Source organism: Anomalospiza imberbis, chromosome 1, assembly GCF_031753505.1.
Source record: "Anomalospiza imberbis isolate Cuckoo-Finch-1a 21T00152 chromosome 1, ASM3175350v1, whole genome shotgun sequence".
Taxonomy (NCBI): Eukaryota; Metazoa; Chordata; class Aves; order Passeriformes; family Viduidae; genus Anomalospiza; species Anomalospiza imberbis.
In genome coordinates, this window is record NC_089681.1 from 127,732,538 (window position 1) to 127,758,045 (window position 25,508).

A 25,508-nucleotide genomic window follows, 5' to 3' on the forward strand; every position below is an offset into this window, starting at 1 on the left:
CTTTATTCCATGTCCTATTTAATGCCAGACAAATTCTTGGCAGATACTTTTTTTTTTTTTTTTTTTTGGCTTTTAAGTCAATATAAAATTGTGAAGGCTTCACTTTAACAAAGACATTTTGAGCAATTTTTGGCACATTTCCTATTCAAGTATGTCTTGAAAAGCTGATTAATTTTCTACAAAACAATAAAACTGGTTATAAAAGGTAACTTTTAGAGAGAAAATGGACTGAATTCATCAAGACTGCAAAAGGTAGAATGGGATGAAAGTCTAGAAAATGCTAAAATATCAGGAGTACACTGGGAAGGAAAGTATGCAATAGAATCTAATAATCACCATGACAATTTTCATGTAATCATTATATATTTTTGCATATAATGATCATCCATTCTTCATATGTTTCACTAAAATATGAAATAATGAATTCTTACATAAATGTCCCTTCTCCCCACAGATCTTGTCTCTCTTCAATCATCATAGCTAAAATAAAATTTCTAGCTCTTTCTCTCAAAGCAGTTAAGAAAAATCAGTGCTATTTTTCCTGCTTTACAACCAGGAAAACAAGACTTTCAAAAGTACAGTGATTCACCCAGGAATGCCCATCTCTCTTCTGACTTTCATTCCAAAAGCAAGGCATTTTAAATAAGAGTGCTCTCAGAGTATGGGAACATGATTTTTGTTGCAAAGACTGAATTCAACTAATTAGGTCAAACTATTATGCTTAAAGATTATGTCCTACCCATTTGCCTAATACTTTCATTAATCTCTGGAGTAAGAACAAGAAAGAACAGTTATTCTTTAAATACAATTCCAGAAAACACTGTGTGGGCTTGTGCAGTGTGATCGTGAACAAGTCCTCCAGTGTTGAAAGAATTCAGGGCAAATACCAAGAAAAATACATGTACTCACTCAGCATCAGCCAACAAAATGCAGCTGTGTACTCTTAAAGACAATCCGTGAAACAAAAGTGGTGGCTCAGAACAGCAGTAACTGCGTGGGCTGCTCCAAGTGCCCACTCTTAGGCAGGAACATTTAATGTTTTCTTCTCAGGCTCTCATCTACACTCAAGAATCCCAAAGTACCTTCATGTGGTCTCTAAAAGTGCGTTTTAAGGCCATTACAGAAGACAGGTCGGCAAATAACTCCAAATCAGTCTGGATAAGCTCAAGTATGGCAATAGCCCGAGTTTATGAAAGCTGTATTCAAGCACAGATTTAAAGGGGGGTTATTCAAAGGTGAGTTTCTTGCCCATCACTGCATCTGTGTTTTGCAGAGCCTTGGAAAACTCGCTGGCACATGGAGAATGGTAGCATCTTCCCACCACTTTGAGACTATGTATTCTATGTATGCTGCAAAGTATTAGAAAATGAAGTAAAATGTTCTGCTAATTCATGTAAGAGCATGAAACTCAAAATATGGAGTGAGAAAATAATAATTTAAGTAGTGTAAAAAACTTTCAGGAACCAACAATGAATAACAGTAGGCACCCAATGGTTATGAGGGCTATCAGCAGAAAAGGGAAAGGTTGGTTGCTCATTGACTGGTTACTCTCCACACATGACTCTCATTAGAGGGTAGTAATAATATATTTATACAAGATAAAATATCTGGTTTGAGTGAAGGCAAGAGGATAAGTGGAGAAGGATAAAAAGGCAGTCCTGGTATTTTAAAACTCCTATCTGGGCCCAGGTTCTGCTGCTTAAATCTCCTATGAGATTCTGGCTACTTTCAACCCTTCCATCTTCCTGTATTTAAAAAAAAAAAAAAGTTCTTCACTGCCATCACTCAGCCCATTACTGTAAGCTTAGGTACATCCATTGTTTCATATCTTTACTTGCATGGGAATTCAGGAAAGTTAAAAAAGAAGCCACATCAAAAGCATACAGCCTAAAATACAGAAGAAATATCCCTCCATACTTTGGTATGTGAAATTATATTAATTCAATGAACACCACAGTTAGTACAGATGGATGCTATACTCCCTAACCATAAACTTGGTATGGTTTTGGTAAAACACCATCTTGAAGTATGGCTGCTTCCCCAGTAGAGCATCTTTCTAAATTCATGGCCAAACACATGACATGGCTGTACACTGATGAGTTACTGAGTAATGGCATAGGATGAGTTTCACATGTCTCTCTCCATTGAAATTTAATATTTGTAGTTTGGTTTTCCCAATCACCTTTTATTGGAATCTTAAAACACCAAAGCAAATCAAAGCAAACCAAGCCAAAAAAAAACCAAACCCAAACCCCAGCACCCTGCTAGTGATGAATTAACTTGCACTTTTTCTATGTGGTCAAACTAAGTGCTGAGGTAGAGTAACTTCTGTATTGAAAAGTTAATTTATAAATTGCCCTCATCAATACAACAGTCACCTGAAAGCTGATGCCAAAATATCTCCAAAGGCCAGTTCTACTTCTTTCAAGCTGCAAATTTTGAGTCATTTCAAAGTACTAAGCATACCAAAAGCTAAAAACCACTCCAGTTTTCAAGAGAAAAAACCCAAGCAGTGAGATAATTAGAAATCTGGTTCAGTGATGCATTTCAGGAGTATTTTCTGATGTATAACTTACTTCTTTGAATTTGTGAGCAAGTTTGCTGGTGTCCACATCACTGGGGGAGAACATGTCATCATTTTCAGGAAGATCAAACACTTCAATAGCCATGTCACCTCCTGGAAGGACAGGTCCCATGTCTTCATCTTCTTCATCTGTAGCATATTCCCCTGTCTTAATTTTATAGCATTTAAGAAATTCCAGTTATCCTCTTATTATGCAGAGACTATTCAAAGTGTAATTAACACACTGTGCAATCACAGCATTCTGCATACAAAAAAAGGTTATCTTTGTCTTTAGCTATAACCCCAGTACTGATGAATTCTACCAAAAAATATAACTCCACAGTAGTATTTCTGTACATTAAGAGAGAAGAGAAAACAGTGTTCTAAGCACTAATAACTCAGTTCCCAAGCATTACTGGCTCTGTATTTTGATGGTTTCATCCTTTTCCAAGTGTGACCTCTTTTCCATTGGAAGAACTCTCCAAATTTATTTCAGATTTAACAATGAATCTTTTCCAAACAGGAAAAAAACAGAATACAACCAACAGGATCTTGTTTAGTCGTTAGTAAAGTCATCTGGATGAAGTAATTCTCCAGTGATATTCCATGTTGAATTTGAAAATTCACTGGTTTGTTCTTCATAAACAAATTAACGATAGAAAAGTCACACCCATGCAGAAAGACAACAGTAGGAAAAAGAAACCAAGGGTCAGAGTCAAACAAGTTCAGAGTCTGAAGCCAGAATTTACTCAATTTTCACCCTGACTAAAGAGCTGCTTTGAACTAGTTTGGAACAATAAACGTGGGTGTTTCTTGTGTTGGTAAACCACGAGGTGCAAACAATTTGCTGAGAAAACAGGATTTTGAAAAATCGTAAGCTGCAATCAGTATCTCGAGAACAAGAAAAAAAAAAAAAACACAAAACCAAACCAACAATATTGAAAAGAAAAAGATTGCAGTATTGAACCCCAAGCTGCCTACTCAGTCTTCTGCACACGTCTGTGCTCATCTCTCCCCATCCCTAAGGGGAATGGTACCACCTTGCTCCTGCAGGGCTCTCTCTGGAAGCTGGAGTACAGCGTGCACGGATCACAAACAGTGCTGGCTTGCAGATGACTATGCAAACACATTATAAAGCAAACACTTCCCTCAGGACCACATCTGGATTTATAAGGCCTGGGACTAAATAAATACATGGAAAAGGAAGGGCGAGGGGACCAGTGCAGTCTTTTTCATGTTTATACAGTAACACAACCAAAATTTTGACAAAATTATTCCAAGTTTTTCTTCATGAGCTTTCAGTTTCTGAGATGAAGAAACATAATACTATTACCAGAAGTATATTCCCCATAGTGCTATAATTATCTATTAATGTAATTTTTTGACAAAAGGACTTTTCAAAACAAGAGGTAAGAACTCAGATGTTTGAACAACAGTTCAAACCTCAGCATCCTTCCTTAATTCAATTTCTCTGCTGTTGTTTAGGCTTATGTGAATATCTCTAAAAATCAGTGCATGCAAGATGTTGACTCTAGGTGCACAGGACACACAGACAGCACACAGAATCATAGAATGGTTTGGGTTAAAAGGAATCTTCAAAGACCATGGAAAACCTACATTCCTCTTTTTTTAAACCACTGAAGTTTTAAAAAACAAAGCCAAAACACATAGAAAGCATAAAACAGCTTAATAAAATTCTATGATGTTGAGAGAACTACTAAAAAGAAAGTAAGTCACGAACATGCACACCCATACTTAGTCACTGTAAAGCAAGGCACTTTTTTAGTGAGTTATTGCTGCCACTATAAATAGTAACATATTCTCCAATGAAATAAACAGTAACCATTTATTTTATATACTTCATGCCTACTAAGCATATATATGCCTAAGAATCTCAATAGTCTTCTCTAAAAAAAAAGCTAACAGCTGGTTTTGCTTCTTCTTTCCTTATTTAAGAGAAGCAAAGAATATATAATCCATCTCACTGGAGTTTTTAGGCATGTAAGCACTATAGCTAAACAAACCAACACCTGAAATTGTCATTCTGTGTGTCTAGATCTCATGCACACACACAAAAAAAATCTTGTGTTACACTACATCTGTAGTAACTTCTGTTTCTATTTGATTGTCCCTGGCTATGTGCAGTAGCTGTCAAAACTGAAAATATGGCTGCTAACTCTCCTGGCTCTTTCCAGGAGCATGTAATGCCACCTTCACACACCATTAGGGCAACCAGGAGCAGATAGACTAACTCTTAAAATCACACTGAGATTTCAGAGAAATTAATTTTTGTGTGGACAAAATACTAACAGTCCATGTACCTTCCATTTTGCAGTCATAATCCCTGAAACAAATAAGGTAATACACAACCGTAATTTCTGCATTAAAAAAAATCCTGGTGGGTCCATCATCAGTGGCAAGGAAATCTCTGTAGCATGCAAAGAAGAGGTAGAAACAGGATCATTAACCAGTAAACTCATGCCCTGCTTATGTAAAACAAAACAGACCTGGCACAGCTACATGTGCATTTGAAAGAAATACATTAATACAAAATCCCAAATACATTCACCCATTTTGGCAAAGGAATAAAACAGATGAATTTAATTAAAACTGATTTCTCCAAAGACTTAAGCTAAGAAGAAGTACTGAATAAAGAAATAAAAATGAACACACATGAAGGAGTAAATTACTGGGGGAAAATTCAAGAGCAGACAATATTCTACTGGCCTCAGGAGCCAGAGCATTTGAAGAGGAACATCAGGCAGCTAAAAATGGAAAAGGAAAAAGGAAAATCTTGCTTGAAATTGTACATAATGAGTGTCAATGAGCACAGTAATTTTTGCTTCAATTAATGAAAAAAGTAGCTGTCAAAGCAAAGCACAGCTCAAGTAAACAAGACACCAGGACGACAAGAACACATAACAGAATGCAGAAATAAATGGGACTTTTGCTTTTGTCTTCAAAATAAAGGGATTTCATCTTATATGAAAAACAAATTACAGGTTGAAAAGAACCAATGTGTACATTGAGGAAATATACATCATAAACTACACGAAACATACTTTCCCTGAAAAAATTTCCTCTGCTGACTTTTGCTGCACATGAAATTACCAGATGGTAGTTGTTCAGACACTGTGCCAGTTAGCTAGAATGTGAAATTCACTATTTTACAAGGAGCAGCAAGGCACAGAAAAAAGTTGTCTTACTTCAAATAACAAAGCCCTGCGAGGTAAGAGTTATCATTGTAACTCCCTGAGGTTCCCTGCAATACATTTTGTTTCCTTAGCCAGCAACAGCAATAATATTTTTAACTCCATAGCCAATGAAAACTTACATGCTTTTGAAGGAAAATCTTAGACCCTTCATTCTGTGTTGGTGAGCAGAATTCATCCATGTAAAAGCCCTGTTTCTCACTTCAGTAGCACCCAGGGCTTAAGCCTGTCCCATCCAAAGCCATAGCTTCTGATATTAGCCATTCCATTTTGCCATATGCAATCACAGCTAATAGCATGAAATTATCAACATGAGTTGCAATTTTCCACTTCTAAAGGGAAAATGTGTTACTTGCATTGTTTAACTGCCTTAACAGTAAATTTCTGAAATGTGCCTAACACTCCCAACCATAAAGAAGGAGCTGCAGCACCAGCCAGGATAATGCAGACAGACCTTCCCCAAATCACCATAACAAAGGCTGCATCAAGCTACACCTTTTGTTCCTGCTGAAACTCTCCCACAATCAGGGAACACCATTTGAAGAACTATAAAAATAACTCAAGCCCATCTGTTCATCTGATTTTTTCTTTGATGGCTTATATTTAATTCTTTCAAAAAAGTGAAGAAAATCATAATGGCATAGTATTAATCATTGCTTTTACAGGATTGCATCATATTAATGGTGTTGGAAAAAATGTACTCTCTGAAAGATTTGGTTAAGTAAATGTACTCTTTGGGGGTTAAGACATTCAAGTGCATTGCCACTTTTTTTTTTTTTTTTTTTTTTGCGTGTGTCAGGATTTTCTTCAATGGCTTTAAATGTTGCTTTGCTCTCAGCAGGTTCTAATGAATGAGAATTTAAAATGAAAAAAAAATATTCATTTGACTATTAGTGATATTATAAAACATCACTTGCATTAAACTACTTGTCTGTGGCCACACAGTGAACAGAATCCTGCAATATATTATTCATTTCACATTTTGCATCACCCCATGCAGCCTTCTGGGGAACAGGTCATCTGCTTTATGTGACTTTTGTCATTTGCTGGAGAACATGAAGAAGATAATACCAAGTCCAAATCAAAATTCCAAGAAATGTCAGAATTTGACTCATGTGCACAGAACACTATGTTAACACAGGGAATTCAAAAGGTTTCAGTCAAGGATACAGATTCAGGTCACACTTAGCACACTAAGTAGGAAATATAAAGACAGTGCCTACTTCAAAGCCTTTGAGTTTTATTTTCTGACAGGATGCTACAAATTAAAAGGATGTGGGCTTTTAGGAAGCTAGACAAACTGGTGATGAGCAAACTCTGCAGCAGGGTATCTAGAGGCAACATACTCTCCCAGCTTTACTGTGATGAGCTCAGACTCACTAGGAAATGCCAGTGCTGCCCATTGCATGTAACACTTGAGAAATAGCTGATACTACTGGCTCAAGTGCTTGGCTTGTAGGAGCTTAACAACAAATTGTGAGCTGATGCACACTTATCCTGCTGGTCTTTACATGGACTCCACTGTGAACATCCATCTTCTTTTCATGTTCATCAGTTCTGCACAAGGGCTTTATGTTTCCATGCAAAAACTTAAATGAAGGAGCATCTGAAAGCATCCTGCAACCCTGTGATGACCTGCAGCCCATGGAACAGTAGATTCTGAAATGCAGGGATGCAGGGCATTTATACAGTAAATGATGAGTTTTCAGTATTACTTACACAGTAAATGATATGTATTTTAGAAACTCTATGTATTAGTGTAAATCTTCCCCAACAAATAGCTGTCAGGCAACATTCCTGCAAGGCAATGGAATGAGAAGGAAGTAGGCTAACACTGCATCTCTAAATTTAGTATCCAGCTCAAGTCCACTGCCCACAGCTGGAAGAAACCAAAACTGTCTCAGAAGACTGCTTTTTAAAATAACTTTGATCCTTTTAAAATACCTACAGACTCCTTGGGCTATGAAGACTTTCAGAAGCTCCAAAACAGAGGAAATCCAGCCAGCTAGTGACACAGCAAGATAAAACACCAGAACCTGCACATGCTTGAGGAGGTGGTTTTAACCACCTCTAACAAACATAAGTCATGTGCCATGACCACAAGACTCAAACAAGATCACTGACTTCCTGCTCTGGAAAACTTAAAATGTTATTGCTGTACTTGTGGTGAAGTCTCTGAACCTCAGAATTTGGCAGTCTCAAGATAATTTTCTTGTTTATTTATGCAGCACTGTACCTGGAGATCCATGCTACCATATTTTAAGTGGTGCAGGAAAACGGAACAGGATGGCTTGACAGCTCTGAAACTGAGCAACTCGCGTATAATTCTGCGCTGCTTCAATGCCAAACTCCTTACAATGGCAATTCAAATACTCCTAAACTCCAAGCAGTCAAAGTCACTATTCCTCTGATGAAACAGACTCAAAAAGGCAGTAGTGGTTTTTGTACACATGTAGATATTCATTCAGCCAGTGCAAACTAAGATTTTCTTGCCCAAAAGGTGCTCTGCTTACTAGAGTCAAAGAATGCAGGGCTGGTGGTGGTGTCTGGAAGCAACATAAAGCCAGCCAGACTTGTCCACACAGAGCAAGGTAAGCTCAAAGAAGTAATGCTCATATTTGACAGTAAATGGAGCAGAAGTGCTTGTGGTGACCAAAAATGTCTTTGAACTGTTGCTAATGTGCATTAGATCACAGTTTACATCGTGTCAATTATCTGGGAATGGTGCAAGTTATGTGAGTAGACCTGGATAGCATAGTCAGGTGGCCAAAAAGTAGTAATACTCAGATTACTGCAAGAATTCAATAAAATCTATTTCTGCTAAGTCTCATAATTAAAAAAGGGAACATGCTACACGGCATACCGTAGTAACTAAACCCCAGCATTTATTCTGAAAATGTTTACCACCCATGTCCCAGATATATATATATATATATATATATATATATGGCATCAAGTAGGAAATGGGTGTGACCTCCAGTGATCCCAATGTAGTTTCTAAGCACTGCATTTGTTCTCAGGCCTAATTCCTTCTCCTTCCAGAAGAGATAATTGATGAGAACATCTGGATCTCCCCTGGTAAATGTTTTCTCCTTTCTTCCTCCTTTCCTCATATGCAACACAAAACTCTCCCCTGCACTCCACAGGTCATTGCCAAAAATAATGTCATAGTCACAGAGATGGTCACCATCCTCAGTGCAGTGCTTAAAGAAAAGATACCTTTAACTCTTGTAATTATGGAAAAATCTGGGGAAAACTTGCCCAATTTTATTTTCTCTCTATGATCCAAAGCACTATCAACAGAAAACACTTTGTGAATTTAGTATCTTTTGTGAAAAATGTATGCAGTGAACAGGGCTTAAGAGTTTGCAGCCACCAAATTGCAAGACACGTGACAAAAAGTACCTGATACCAACTCATCCCTGTCCTCTTTCAGTACTGTACTGAGAAACACCTGCAAGGCCATCAGTGTGAGTGTCACCACCAGCACCTTCACAGCAACAATCCCTATTGAAGGCTGAAGTACTACCAGGACCAGTATTGATCAACAGGGGTTTAACAACATTTTCCTTATTGCCAGATCTTGAGTAACACCACCTGTGTGGTGCATGCAGGTAGGGAACACAAACATTTGAGATTTTTTGCAGGTAGATGTGTCACACAGCTAAAGGGTGCAATGCATCAATCACTTACACAGGTCAGCCACACAGGACAGGCATTTAGGACACCCCTCTCTTTCCTGTATGAAAGCAATCAGACTATGCTCACCATAAGATGGTACTGCAAGTCTTTGAACCCTGACATCTACAGCACGCTGTGATGAGTTGTGAGAAGTCTCTTTTCCCAAAGCCTAGTTGTTCCATTTTGTTTTTGAAGAGATTGTAAGAAAGTTCCTTCAAGAAACTTCTCTTAAATTTAATTCTAGACTAAAGCGAAGTTAGGAGACGTGCATGTTTCTGTAATTTGAGGAGGGAACAGAGAGGATATGGATTTTTCTATCCTTCGTGGTTTCCCACAGGCACACATGCATGTATGCATGTATGTACAGCTCTTATTTATATGAGTTAAATATGTCCCTGGACATAATGGACAAGATTAATTCTAAGACATATTGAAATATTTATATTCTTAATATCAGTGGAAATTACAGTAAGTGAAAGCCTTACTGGGGCCAGACAGGATTTTTACTTAGTCTGTTGGGACACTTCTGGTTGCTCTGATATATTGCTATTTTAACAGCGTGTTTCAAAATCTGAGTATATCCTGATTTTATGTCAAGATTATTTTTTTTCTAAAAACAAAAGTAACCTAAAATAAATGCATATCACAAATTCTCTATCTCCCCTTATCTACTGTTCCCTTACACAAAAAAAAAACCAAAAAAAACAAAACAAAACAAAAAAAAAACCCCAAAAAACCAAAAACTGGTCCAGGATGAAAACACACTAATACATGGAGTCTAACATTTCAAATAATTTTACTCAAGATGATGTGAAATGATGACAGTATGCTTGAGCTGTATGGAAGCAGTTTGTTACAAAACCCAGCAGCTAATTTAGGGAGTAACACAGACAGCAGTAGTCTCTGAAAAAGCTCTCAAAGTAATATTTCCAAGTATCGTGATATTTAGGCATACTAGGAATTTTATGAGAATGGAAAGAAATTATGGAAATTTTACTGCACAGAGTTATTACATTCAAAACCTTTGTATTGGCACTAATTGTAAGCATGAATATACACTTCAGAAAAGGTAGGCTAATTTTCTATACTGATGAATATCAGTTCAAAAAGAAACAAAATCACAGTATGTGGAAGGAGGGGTCTTAACTAGAATTTCAGAAAACATTCTGACTTAAGTAGAGTGTAAATTCTTCTAGGAAAAAAAACAACTTCATCAACCCCTCTAAAAGTCAGAAGGCAACTTTTACCAGTTTTCACAAAACTTTAACTTTAACTTTACTTGTTTCTGTGCACAACCAAACTTTACTCCCTTATTACAGAAAGGTATAGGCTTTCAAGGAAGAGGAATGCTTACAGAAACATCAACCAACTTGATATTTGCTCTTCTAGAGCAAAAAAACCCACTTTAAACCCATGATGAATTTTTTTTCTATAAATTTGTTCTTCAATTAAGATTCACCATCAAAATCCGTAAAAATCATCAGCAAAGGTAATGGAAAGGTCCAAAAGTTTACCTCTGAGTGGTAAGTAAAAAGAAGGAATTAGGAATAGAAACCAGAACATTAAAAAACACCAAATAGTGAAACACTAGACAGTCTGTTACCTCATCATCATCTGCATCATACTGTGCATAATGCTGCTCCAGCAGCTCTCTCTGGCGACGTTCTTGTTCTAGAGTTTGGCTAATCAGCTGTGCAACCTCACTCACTTGTCCCGGTTTTTCTCGTCCAATTACAAACCTATAGAAAACATTAGCGAAAAAACATTACTCCTACTGTTTACTGAAGTTCCAGGGTTTTAGCCATTTCTAGTATAGAGGGTAGCCTTTTTCTCCAAAGATGCATAATTTTTTGTGTTTCAAATGTGTTCTGTGGATGAGATTTGTCACAAGGGCACTACGTGCAGGAGTAGGAGTGATCAGACCAAGACAGGTCTGGTCACATGACAGGAGGGGCAAAATAGAAGGGACCATTACAAGCCACAACTCTAAGTTTCAGTGAAGCATAATCACTTCCATTCTCTCCAGAGCCATGTATTTTCCAGAAGGCTACAGAAGACCAGGCTGTTATGGATGCACAGTAAGAGCACAGGTGCACTTGTGGCAGCTTACAGTGAAAGGAACATGCATCCGAGTAACTTCCCCCAACTCTGACTTAAAACTTCTCCCATCTCTGAGCTTTTATATATGTCTTCCTCCGGTCCAGAAAACAGAATCTATTTCCACATTTTAAAATCTGACAGACGCTATTTCCTTAATTTTAAGCTGCATTTAAATCTGTCTTTTATTTCATGAGCTTCTGTTGCTAAGGAACGTTTTCTCCACTGTTAGCCACTGCTGAACACTGGGCGCACACTTCCTTGGCTTAACAAAACACAAGGGAAGTGCCTCTTTCTTGGTTGAGGACTTACAAGAATGCTTCTCAATCTTACTTTCAGCAACTAGAACTCAGAATTGGTTAGGATTGTAACCCCTTTTATTTTTTTTCAGCACAGTGGCATAACCATGTTTAGCTATGTTGCTGTCCTCCAGAACTAATCATAAACACCCATTACACAGTACCAACACGCTGTGAATTACTGAACAAAAGCACAATTTAAAGATGTCAAGATGAAGAATTATTTTCTTAGAAGGCTAGCAAGATAATTAGGTAATTACAGATGAAAGAAGTATTATGTAGAGCTGAAAAGCACAATAAGGTGACACTGAGATACTGGATATAGTAAATTATTTGTTCCCACAACATTTGGCTCAAATGATGAAATTATTTGAATGAGAGGCAGAAATGTGCATTATATCTCATGTAAGAAAACTCTCTTCATTAGTACTGCCTATCACTGTTAAAATCCCTTGGGATTTGTCATCCATGTGTAAGCCAGCTTCCCAACAGTGGATGACCCTGGGTCCATTTCCTATGACAAATAATTTTTCAGATTCTGTGAAGTCAGGCACTACAAGAAGGACTAAAATTTGGAGATTATTTCAATGTCATCAAAATATCCAAGCTACTAATTACTTCCAAACGGATAAGAAAGGTCAGAATGAGTGAATCCATTTGAAATAATGGCACAAGGTGCTCTGAAAATAATTTGCAAGAAAGTGACTTAGCTTAAAAACATCGATAGTAAATACAGCAGAAACTAGAAGAGAATCAAGGCAATAACATCAGCATTTTAATCCTGATCAAAACAGATCACAGTCTGGCACTCATATCCCACTACTACAAAATATGACATTAGTTCTCAGTAATGACAAAGACCTTGGGCTGAAAGAAAGAGAATGTTTCTTCATGGCCCCTACACTTCATCTGTTCTGCATACTGACTCACAGACAGAGCCTGTTTCCTCTAAATTTTGATTTTAGAGCCAAGTATTACAAAGAATAAACCAGTCATGTTTTCAGACTCAACTGGCAGGAACAATGAACTTTTGAAATTACTAAAGGAAGTAAAAGGATTTAACCCGTATCTGCTACTTGTTTTCTCTAATGTAAAACATATTAAAAGTAAATATGGAAAAATATATTTAAAAAAACATTTTAATCAAAATTATGCATGAGCATATTACTTACACATAGTAGAGAGCACACTACATTTGTAAACACATAAGGGAGATCCTCAATGTGGAAAGTTATGAAACCACACAAAGTGATGCAAATATTGCATTCCCTCTGGCCCTCTGCCTGGTAATTCACCTTCCTTGGAAAATAAAAGACTCAAAATACTTCATACAATCACCTTTTACACTGAAAACTTAGAATAGACAACATATAATGCAGCCGAAGTCTGCTAATTCCCGATAATTCAGAAGTGGTTTTTGACACATTAGACTGTAATGCAGTAGTATTCTCATACAGATGAACAAAATTAAGTAGGATGTAAAAATATGAAGCCTTATTAATTTTTTTTTCTCATGCCAAAGACACTTACAGTTCATAGTGATGTGATTTCCAAGGCTTGAATCACATTTAAAAATGAAGTTACTCTGTGATAGCTGAATCTGTCTGATGACATATGAATAAAAACCTCCAAGCAATGACAAAGTTTCAAGCAAATGTCTTCCAAAACAGAAATATACTAGTAATGTTCTATCTTACTAAAATTTATTGCTTTAGAGTGAGGCATATCCAAAATAATTTTTAGAAGCATTCTATCTACAACTGATGTAAGTTCCAAACAAAGAATTGTAGATTTGTAAAATGGAATACTATGTTCCCAGCAATTACAGCTATTACTAACTAAACCAAACTTTTTCTCTTTTTACATTTCATAATCTTAAGAATACCATGCATATAATTATACTTAACTGGTAATGGAAATAAACCATAAATTATAAAGTTACATTTTAAAGAGAGAGCTGAATAAAAAGAACGGAGAAAACCATAAAGCAGGGCAAGTTATTAAAACTCAACATATTAATTAGGTGTTTATTTGCAGAATAGCTTTAAATACAAGAAATATCATAATGTGAAGTGTTTAAATATAAGAAAGAGACATAAGGCTGTGATTAACTGACCAAAAAATCTGTCACTGAACCATAATACACATACTTCAGCAAAGTAGCTAATTATATGTTTCAAATCACTTTGGCTCAACAAAATCAATCACATGCAATTCAGACTTCATTAATTAATTAATTTCAAGTGCTAGAGGTATTACAAGAAAGAACTATACATTCTGTCAGCAATAATGTATTTGAGAAGCTGGTCATGTTTTTAGATATGAGACAAATGAGCATTTTACAGCCTTTAAACCACATCACAATAATATTCCCTAGATTATTAAAGCCAGCAAATGCAAAATAAACCCCACAAATCTGTGCTACAGCCATCACCGTACTAAATCTCAGGTCATTAGTGATTTTTTCTGAAGTCTGCAAAAAAGAAGGAAGGAGAAGGAGAGAGGCAGGGCATGAACTGCCCTTGATACTCAAGAGTTACATGCAATTTAGCTGAATTACCAGCCGTGAAATATTATTTGTGATTGTGGTTAAAATGAACAGGGATGGAGCTAGAAATGTAATTAAGATTTGACTCTGTAATGGATTTTAGAGTATCTAAAAGAATTACGTATCTTGAGAAATTGAAAATTAATTACAGTAGTGGTGGTTAAGAAAAGCATTCTACTGAAATTGGAAGTAACTTCTACATCTCCTGCAATGCATGATTTAAATATTTTACAGCACACCTGATACAGAGCCTTCTGCATATGTCCAGCTTTTACTAAAAGAGAATCGGCAGACCTGTGCTTCCTGAAGTAACTTATTGATTTTTTATCAACTATGTAAACCAGAAAAATTATTTTTAAAATTGATTGAATTTAGAAATATTTCCACTTTGAAAATAACTGGTACTAAAAAAAATTGCAAAGGCACCAAATCTGCGATGCGAAACTGAAGTTCTGCAGCACACACTTTTAGTGAAATGAGTTCATGATTTCTCCTGAAAATATTTCAGGAATTATGTGCTCAGTTAAAAATACATTAGCATGGTTTCCTTAAATCCAACAAAAATCAAGTAAGAACACAGCAAACACATTCTAAGAAAGAATAGGGGGTTTGCTGTAACAGTATTCAAAGTTTTCTCTTCTAACCTTTCCTAAAATACAGTTTGGTACAGTAAATGTACAGATGTAAAAAAAAGTGAAATTCATTCAGGGAGTTTTACAGTCAGATGCCTCATCTCTGGAACTGTTCAAGGCCAGTGTGGATGGGGCTTTGAGTAACCTACTCTAGTGGAAGGCGACCCTGACAACAGCAGAGGGTTTGGAACTAAATGATCTTTAAGGTTCCTTCTAACGCAAACCATTCTATGATTTTTAAAATGGTTTTCCTCTGAGCTTTAAAGTCTGAAGCTGCTTCAGCTAGCATTTATCTCATTTATTTCAAGATGTCTTCAATTACCTACTCTGGCTGCTTCCATTAGGTTAACAGCCACATAATTAATCCAAAGTGCTAAAAGGAGTGTGAACCCTGTTAAGAAAGCAGTTTTATTTAGTCACAGCAGCCCAAGCTGGAATTTGTGTGGTTTCAATGAAGAAGATCAACCTCTCCCAAACAGCACTCTCAAATGCAGAAGTCACTGACTACACATAAGGAATTCACAACCTATGAGCTTCCATTACATCTGAAACCCATAAACACTCTTTGAATAATTTCAGTTGGAAGGAAAGCAGTCCAACTTAAGCCCCTGACTTGAAAAGAAGGCCAACTTTGTCATGGCCTTGATCAGAATCACCGTTGCTGCAACTCCTCTCCATTGCCTGTTATTTTGTCCCTTTGTACTGAGAGTAAGAAGAATCTGCGTTTATCCATTCTACCTCACTGAAGGTAGCTGAGACAGCAATAAGACACCTGAACATTCCATTCTTTTCTTTCTACTGAAGATGTTCTTTCCGCCTCTTCCCAGGATGCTGCCTGCACATCTGCTCTCTAGCTCTAGTTGCACAGGGATGCTGCTCCAGATGCCAGACTCACATCAGTCCTTGCCACATAAAATTTCTGTCAGCCCATTCCTGCAGGCTGTTGAAGATCCTGTGATCGCAGCCCTTTGTTACCCTATCTACCTTGTGTGCAAACTTATGTCAGTAAATCCACCTAGCCCATCCCTGCATCAGAAATAGGCATGTGCACAGCAGTCTTTAAAGCTACTCGGCTGGAACCAAGAGGACTGGTAGAGAGAAATAAAAAAGGTTTGCCTGGAGATAACTGATAAGTGATCCAAAACTAACAAGTGAAGAACTCTGCCTGGAGATCAGCACCCTAAGTAACATAATGAAGTGATGACCATCAGTGAATGAAAGTGGCAACGAATGAGTGAAGGTCACATAAGAAACATTTAAAAGGACAATCTATGCAATATCTAGTGCTGGCTATATGAAGCCAGCTATATAAGTAGACTTTGGGAAGAGCCTCCAAGAACCTTGGAGATCAAGCTGCCAGTAAGATGAATAGTTGTGCAGAAGTTCTGCAGCCTCTATCTTTGTCCCCAGACCCAGGATGAAGTAAAGTACCCTGAATTTAAAGACAGACAGCAGGGCCTCAACTTACCACTTTTGGTTGGAAGGGACCACGCCACGAGCAGGGACACCTTCCACTAAATCAGTTGTTCAGGGCCCCATCCAGTCTGGCCTTGAACAGCTCTAGGGATGAGGCATCCATAAATTTTCTAAGAAATCTCTTCCAGTGTCTCACTATCCCATGAGTAAAGAACTTCCTAATCTCTCCTCTTTTAGTTTAAAACCATTCTCCCTTCTCCTATTACGATCTGTATAAAAAGGCACTCTACCTCTTTTATATAAGTCCCCTTTCATTACTGGAAGGTACTATAAAGTCTCCTCAGAGTCTTTGCTTGTCCAGGCTGAACAATTCCAGCACTTCCAAACTGTCTCCAGGAGAGGTGTTCCATCCTCTGATCAACTCTGTGGCCTCCTCTGGACCCACAGCAACAAGTCCACATCTTTCTTGTGATGGGGACACCAGAGCTGGATGCAGCACTGCAGGTGGAGTCTCACAGGGCAGAGAAGAGAAGCAGAATCACCTCCTTCACCCTGATGGCCATTCCTCTTTTGGTGCTGATCCAGGATGTGGTTTGCCTTCTGGGCAAACAGTGGTATCAGTGGTACTGGTGGATGAGCAGCAAAATCACAAATTAAGCATCAGAAAAGCCTCAGCAGACTGTCCAGAGCATCTTGGATAGAAGCCCCTGATAAACTATGCTGCTATCAACACTAAATGGATATTGAGTCAGCCAATTAGGTAGTCATGTAAAAAAACCACACAATAATATCAATGCACTTAGATTAATTATTGCTCCAGAAATCAATTCTAGTCTAGGGCCTCACTGACACATTAGCTTTACTCAAGAGTACTTCAAAATTAGCCAAGGGATTCAATGTTTTGGCACCTCTCCAGATTCTGGTCCTTATATTGCTCTGTTCTTCTTAGAGTGCACATTAAGAATCAATTCCGTCTCTTTCCAGACAGCCCGACAGTATTCCAACACAATCCTTGCTTAAAAGGTGTCCTTGAATACAGGGTGATAATTTAATCAGCATTTGCTATAGCACCACACGACTCTTATGGGAATGACCACTTCAAAGAAACACATTTGTAAATCTGTGCTTTAACATACCTGAATGCAGACACCTCTGTTCAGAAGGTACAAGTGCTAGCAGGCCATGTTTCTAAAAAAAATCAGATTGCTTTTTCAGGTGAGATCTGTCTTCCCTCACTCTCATCCTTGCTGGCATCCACAGGGAAGAAATCCAGGAAGAAAATACAGGTAGGTCACCAGTAAGCTTCTGAGTTCAGACCATGTCCTTAATCTGGATGATTACATGATCCAGATTCTAGGCAAGACAGACCATCCTCACAGCACAGTCCAGCTAAACGCTCCTACAGCACCACCCATACAGTTTGGCGACTTATCCTGCAAGGATATTTCTGCCCAGCTGTCACAATGTTCTATCCCATTAATCAAGGTGCACCAAAACTGTTGGAGCTTCCACAATATGGTATCTTGGATGAAGGCATAAAAAATAGCTAAATAAACATATATGATGATATTTCAGTTTCACAGTTAGTAGTTTATGTTTTGATTCAACCACGTTGAGGATGAACTAACTCAAAACCTGTCAAGTTGTTCCTTTTTCCAGGAAAAGAAAAGAAAAGCTGCTCCTAATGAAATCTAGCCCCACTAAACCTTACTCATTCATGTTATATTTAATTTTAAAAGCCATGCTCCAATGCCTAGAAAAATAGCTTATAATTCAGACAAAATATTTAAATGAATATTTCTTTATATATTTCACACTCAAACATGTAATTTTCTGTCCAAATGTACAAATATTTTTTTTAATTGCCATAAAATTCAAATTAGCATGAACTAAAGACACAGGGGGGGTTATGTTTATACCAGTAAATCACACAGTACCAGGGAATGCTTCCAAGTACTAGTAACTGGTCATCATATTAAAATTGTCTTTTACATCACGGAAACAGTCTTGGAAACTGTTTGACCCAAGTTAACTAATATTCTACTAAAGAATACTCAGACATAGCCCAGGAGTTAGCAAAGGCTAGGAGTCAGCTTGGATGTCTCCAATGGACAATCTGGATATGGCCACCCTGCTCAGAAAGGCACAACTCTTGAAGGGCAGGAGCACCAGCCACTCTGGTGCCAGCTGGCCTCAGCACAAAGAACAGTCCAAGGCACAGCTTGTCTGCTACACAGGCACAGCCAAGGAATATAAACCAGCTAAGCAGTGATGAATGCAATCTTATCTCACCCATGCGAAGGGGTCAGAGGGCTCTTGAGTAATTTTTCATGTTCAGCACACTACTCCTGGTAGTCCTGGTAGGACAATTACCAGTGCTTGTAGGAGTACTTTGCAGAAAATAGAATGAAATATATTATGGAATATTTAGTATAACCACAGTTGATTAAACAGGAGAAATTTACACTACTTTGGTTAGTAGTTTCTGCAGGATCCACAATTCAGGTTTATCAAAGAAGCACAAAGCGCACCAAGCACACATGACAGCATGAAGTCCCAGCTCAGCAGTCAGCATTGCAGAGCAAAGGGCTTTTCTTTCCTTCTCCTTTTATCTCCTCAGCTCTGGCACTTGGATTCAAGGAAGAAGAAATAGACAAGGAAAGGAAGAACAAAACCACAATCCCCAGCCAGAAAACAGATAACATAACCCAGCTCTCTGAAGCAGACATGGAGTGTGGTGTCTTGTGGTTTGGGTCCTGTCTCATTACCCAGTAATTAGCAGTCCTGCCTCCGCTGCAATGGGGATCTGCACTATGGAGAATGCCTGGGAAAATTTCAAAGGACCCAACTGTTTCACAGGGTAAGAGCACAGGCAGGCAAAGTCAGGAGGAGCAAAAGAAAATCTGCACAGGCATGCACACTGGGAGAAGAGAATTATTACCCAGACAAGGGAGTCACAGCAAAGGCACGCTGCTCAATGCTGCTGTCATCAACAGCATTCCCATCGGGGCACGCTGCTGCTGCCTTGGTCCTGAGGCAGACTTCATCTGCCCCCTGCACTGTCGCAGTTCTTGCAAAGACCTGACTGTATAAACTGCCTTTCCAGATGCTGTGGTGGCAAACAAAACTAACAGCAGGCATGCAAACACTATTTCAGGAAACTGTATTTTTCAGAAAAAAAATTCACCTCAAGATGGGGTGAGGAAATTAGCTGAGCAAGGACTAAATGACATTTCAAGTTGATGTTAATGAACAATCAATTATTTTTATTTTTTACCCTTTAATTGCTCCTTGCATATGAGATATATAAAAGTAAAAATTTGAATGAAAGATTGCATTTTCAATTTAGTACAAGATAAACAAATTAGGCTATGAACTAACTAACTTGAGACAGAACCCTGTTTTGAAATAAAACTTTCCAGATAAGGAAAAACAAAAAATAGCAATAAATTATTATTTATTAGAACACAGAATAGTTAATCGCCAGAGGGCTGGATATTTGCACTGCTGTTGTTAGAACACACTCTTTAATGATCGAGAAGATTAATTAGACACGGCAAAACTGGCTAACCAATTATTTAAGATGGAAAGACTTTGATGCATTTCAGCAGAATTTAAATAAACAAAAGCAGGTAAACTCATTGGCAGGTTAGAATTAAAACAATTTATAACTTTCACAGTGGTGCAAGTCATGATAAACCAAACAGGTTTTGCCCTGGTTCTGCATGGTTCCCTAAAAAAGAAAAAATCAAGAACTGACTCAGAAAGCACCATGAGAGCATCCGCTCAGTGCCTAGCAACGGTTTGGAAAGCCAAGAAAATGTTTAGTCACATTCATACAACAGGATACAGAAGGAGGACACAGAATTTAAAATTTGCCTCTCCAGTAAAACACTGAATTTGGTTAACTTCCTTAAAAGAAACCTTTCAGAGGAAAGTAAAAATTCTAAAAGCATACAAGCAGCATATGAAAGACTGGGATTTTCTGATGATTCTCTCATAGAAGACCCTTTCTCCTTATCAATCCATTAAGTCTTCCAAGAACCATGTCCTCCTTTCCTGGGACCCTGCCTTTCCCAGAGCTGTGTGAGCACAGATATTTGTATCCAATAATTATGATAATAGGATAAAGTTTTCTCTGTGGAATAACTAGATTTTTTTCTCTTGTGAGTATGCTCAAGGAAAAAAATAAAATTCCCTGGAGGCATACAGCTCTTTGAGTGAGCTTTCTCTGGTGGAGAACATAGGGTCTCCCAGAACCCTTTCATTATGATGAACAGGGGAAGAAAGTGTGGTCACAAAGGCTTAACATCACCCAATAAGCTTCAAAGAACAGGTCTGATACTCAGCATCACAGTCCACGGGAAGACTACAAGCAACGTAACTCCATGACAGGATAGGATTCCCACTGTCAAGCTGTCTCCTTATCCTATCTTTTATGATTGCAGGCACCACTTGCAAACTTCAAGCTGATGGATTACATCCTAAATGGGGTCAAAAGAAGCACAGAATAATTAGTGGTATTAGTGTGGCACTGCCCTCTGAGCCATTAATCTTAGAGCAGGGGCAACAGTCAACAATACTGAAAACAACACTTATCTCAAATCCCTCCCGTATATAATCAAATTCTGAAATATACTAATATATTAGTAAACTAAGCAGTTATGTAAAATTATAAAGAAGACTTGATATTTACATCAATTGAAATAGCATTCATAGTTGTATTTGCCTGATTAGAGTCATGAGGGCATTAATTCTCATCCTGAAAAACAGAAGCTGATTGCCAGCTGGGATTATGAAAGAATTCCATCTCTTTCCTTTGCCTCACAGGCTACCAGAGCACATCTGCTGGGTACTGATTATCTTTCTAGAAAACATTATAAGAAAGAGTAATTTAATTTATTATCACTGTGGAAGTCAAACTGGTTGATCCAATGATCTTTCATTATGGTATGATGAGTCTGCTGCATAATCCAATACTGCAAATAATGGATAAAATAATTGCAGATGCTTATGTTTGTTCCTCTTCCACCTCTTCTCAGCCTCACCTAAAACAGTTCAAAAGGTAAAAGCCATGTCTTCATTTTCACAAATTCTTTACTATGTCAGCTGCAGACAGTCTGGATACATTTTTTCTGGTAGAAAATTTGCAAAAATCTATTCTAGGTCAACGACTTCCACTGTCAGTATCATTCAAAGTGTTCAGAAGGCTCAAAGGAGAAAAATAAATCACAAAGTATTGGTATTATGCAAGTTGTCTGAAGAGGTATTGACTGCATTTATTGCAAAGAATTAAGAAGTGGCTTTAATGTAATTCTATTCATGAGTGTCCCTTCTTTACAACTGATCTCACATATTAAACCCTGCTATGAAAACCAGCATGCACTTTGACTAGATTAAGGACAAAATGACTTCAGATACCTAATGCTGTGGGATATAAACGTGAAGTAATGAGTGAAAGGCACACAAATCTCTGTGTGTACAGGACACCAGGCAGAAGAAAGGCACGGATTTTGTATGCTATGATCACAAAGATAGCTATGCTTATTAAGGCAGTTCTATAAACCCCATCAAGCTGACACTATTGAACAGCAGATACGCAAGTAAGTGTGAACGTGATTCTTCCTGTGAAGGAAGGATTCGTGAAGCTGCCTTGCCTTGGATCAGGTGAGGTGTGCTTGTACACTGCCTACACACTGGCAGCTCAGCTGGGACATCCTCCTCAGGAAAGGCAGGAGAGGTTTATAGAGCAGCAACCTCTTCCCCAGCTCCTGCCTCCCGCAGCGACACCGATCATTAATGGCAGCAGCCATGGGAATGCTGCACTCAAAGGGCAGGAGCCCTGCTCCCTGCACTGCTCCTTGCACTGCTCCCTGCACTGCCAGCAGGCAGGAGCTGACAGATGGGAGCAAGAAAGGCATTTTGCCCCAGCAGACCCTCCCATGTTGTCCCTAATGTTCTGGAGCAGTTAAAGTGCAGAGGTTGTCACTGTCTGACAAAGAGGGTGGAGATGAGGGATTCTCCATCCTAGCACAGGAGGAAAGAGGATCTTCAGAAACCAACTGTTCTCTCCACAGAGCAAGCAGCAGGCAGGGCTCTTTTGTCACACATCAGAAGAAAAACAGTCAGGAAGTTAAAAATACCTTATTTTCTTTCATATCTAAATTCACCAATATTAGCTCTTACTTTCTTTACAAGCAAATGTTCAAACCTGCATTGAAGCCAAAACGTCAAGCATTCTGAAATATCTGTCTCCAAAAAACAGCTCTGTGGAACCATTTTTCATTTTGTGCAACTAAAACCAAAGTAGATCATCAGGCAAAAAAACATCCAGGACTGGATCAGAAGCTAAGCAGGAGCCTGTGCCACACAAGGCTTGGCTGCCTTGTCAAGTCTCAATCCCAGCCTATCACAAACCAGGGAAAACATCATGCATTTCTCAGCTGGCTTGCAAAAAGCAGAAGTAAGTCTTTCTGAGCACTTTTTTCCATGAAATTTAAAATTAAAAAAAAAATAAATTAAGGAAGTTGCACCAAATTCTACCCATTTCTTTCCTCTAATTAGAAATACACATTAGTAAGATACTGCCAACCACACAGTATGCTCTTAATGTATATATTATTAATATTTGAGTATTATTTTATATTGTAACTCATACAGTATTTAAAATGTATTATTAACTGAATATTATTTTATGCTTTTTTGGGTCTAGTTTTGACACTAACATACTGGGTCATTTTTTCCATGAAAACTCAGTATCTTAATCTTACAAGGAAAAATGAAGAAACTAAAACATCTCTTTGATAAATGAGACCTGTCAGAAGCCAATGATCCCAGTGCAGAGTATGCTTGACAATGTGAGCTCAACAACAATGAAGAAATACTTTTTTCAGCTCCCTATTTTGTGACAAGGGTCTAGATTGCAACCAGTCTCACTGTAATTTATTTCCTGAGAGAAGACTGCGGGAGCTCTGTGTGAAAATCACTTTATGTTTTTTCCTTCCTCCATTATTTTCCCATGGAAGCAAGTATTCTATTCCATAACTTATGCAGTAATAATTACACAAACTAAGCTGATTCTAAATGTACACAATACATGTTTTATGTGAGCGCTTTCTTTTTTTCCTTTTTCCTTTTGAACTAGATCATCAAACACAGAATATACATAACATTTGTTCTATGTATCGAAAACAGGAACACATTATTCTCTGTCATAAGGATTTTATGTTTGAAAGTCCCAACTGTAGAAAACTTAATAAGGTATATACTCATTTTCATAGTTTAGTCAGTAGGAACACTCACAGCATGTGTGAGTCTTTGCAGAAATAGTAATGGTGCAACTTCAAATGTAAATGTTACACAAAAACATATTCGCCTATAATTACACTACAGTTCCTAATTTTTTTTTCCTAAATAACCTCTTTCAAATAAAAGATTGATCAACCACCCCCAAGATTCCTTGCATAATCCACATCCCAGCATTATTCCTCAATGTTATGCAGGATCAGCTACGGAATTATAGTGGAAGTGTGAATGCCAACATATAGCACCACCATCTGAGGGCGTCTGCATATATTACCACCCATAGTTTAGTCATGGTTCAAAAGAAGTCAGCTCTGAACTCATTAATTAAAGCATTCAGTTGTACTCCCTAGAGAAGATTTTGAAAGAAAACCAAAAGGTGACTACAGAATGGCTGCTGCGTTTACAATATGCCAAAGATATTTTTGGATTTATTTTGTAGAGTTGAATCTTTACTGAAATTAACAAGTTATTGAAAAACTGTATGACTGCACGGGTTTTAAATGGCAAACCAGTTAAATTCTAGGGAAACAATGTTCTTATTAATGACATTTGATAGCTTTTCACTCACATTCACACAAGTTCAGAAGTGTACTTGCAGTATATATGACATTTTCAAGTCTGTTCATTATTTTATGGACTTCCACAGGGACACCTTTCCATGAACTACAGTACTGGTGCAGAGAGAAGCCCACAGATGGTGCTGGGAGCTCAGTTAATTAATACTGGTTACTTTTCTCAGTTTGGCAGCTGTTATCACTACTGCATCCAATACTCTCCTCTCATCTGTGCTGAGGTGGCATCAGAGGGACTGGAGTGCTCATCTCCTCCTGCTCCAACCCTGGAGCATGAGCATGGTCAGCCTTCCCATGGGTGGAGCAAGGAAGTGATCACTGGCAGCAGTTTCCATCTGACCAACACCCATGACCTTCATCATTCCAACTAATACAAACAGCTTGAAGCCCATGAAAATCTAGACTAGTGATCAAGAGCATAGTCATCATCTGTCTGCAATTTCAGCTTGTCTTGGTGGTAATATTTTAAAAATCTAAGCCAAAACAAAACTTTAACACTGTATTTGATCCCTCTCTTAGGATCAAAGGAGAGAAGACACAGAGGCCAAAAGTCCCTGATTCTACCTGGGCAAACTGAAAGGCCTGTGAAGGAAGCCAAGTAATCTTAATTATTAATTAAAGTTTCTTTTTCATCTGTAAAATACTCACCGAACTTTCTCTTTGGTGTTTCTAAGAACAGTTGCAGCAAAATTTTGTGTAACACCAACCAGACTGATACCATCAACTTCCACAATTTGGTCATTCACTTGGATCCTTTCAGGGAAAAAACACAAATAGATAATTAATTGTATGAATTCTTTCCAATTTTCAGCAAAACTTTGAGAGATCTTTCTAGTTTGACCTTAAACAAAAGCTCCGTCAGAAAATGATTGAGGTAAATATGAAAAACACATAACTCCTTGCACACAGACATCCCATAAATCCAACTTCAAAGTTACCATTACAGTTAATATCATCAATTAATTATCTAGTCTTTTTCCTTGTATAGAAATACAAGGAAAGAGCAACACAAACTCCTGAATTTGTCATATGTATTAAATTAAATGAGATACTTGAACAGCTCTTATATCATTCTTTCCTAAGCCAATCTTGAAAAACATCGTCAGACATAGCTCTTGGCATTTCATGCTAATGGAAAAAAAAAATGTAGTATTTAACTAAAACAACCTGCTCATCTGTGGAG

General features: G+C 37.8%; 1 protein-coding gene across 8 annotated transcripts in view; it reads right to left on the reverse strand.

Annotated features, from left to right (window-relative positions):
- The window catches only part of PPP1R9A (protein phosphatase 1 regulatory subunit 9A), a 125,449-nt gene that overhangs the window by 27,002 nt on the left and 72,939 nt on the right, over positions 1-25,508 (reverse strand). For 7 of the 8 annotated variants that reach the window (XR_011005523.1, XR_011005522.1, XM_068210767.1 and 4 more), the window contains exons 5-7: positions 24,974-25,078; positions 11,060-11,195; positions 2,577-2,732 (exon numbers count right to left, since the gene is read on the reverse strand). Coding sequence is in view for 6 of the 8 variants with exons in the window: in XM_068210767.1 (XP_068066868.1) it covers positions 2,577-2,732; positions 11,060-11,195; positions 24,974-25,078 (397 nt within the window). In the remaining 2 variants the exon portion in view is untranslated. The remainder of the gene's footprint in view (positions 1-2,576; positions 2,733-11,059; positions 11,196-24,973; positions 25,079-25,508) is intronic. The other variant, XM_068210782.1, reaches the window with a different exon arrangement.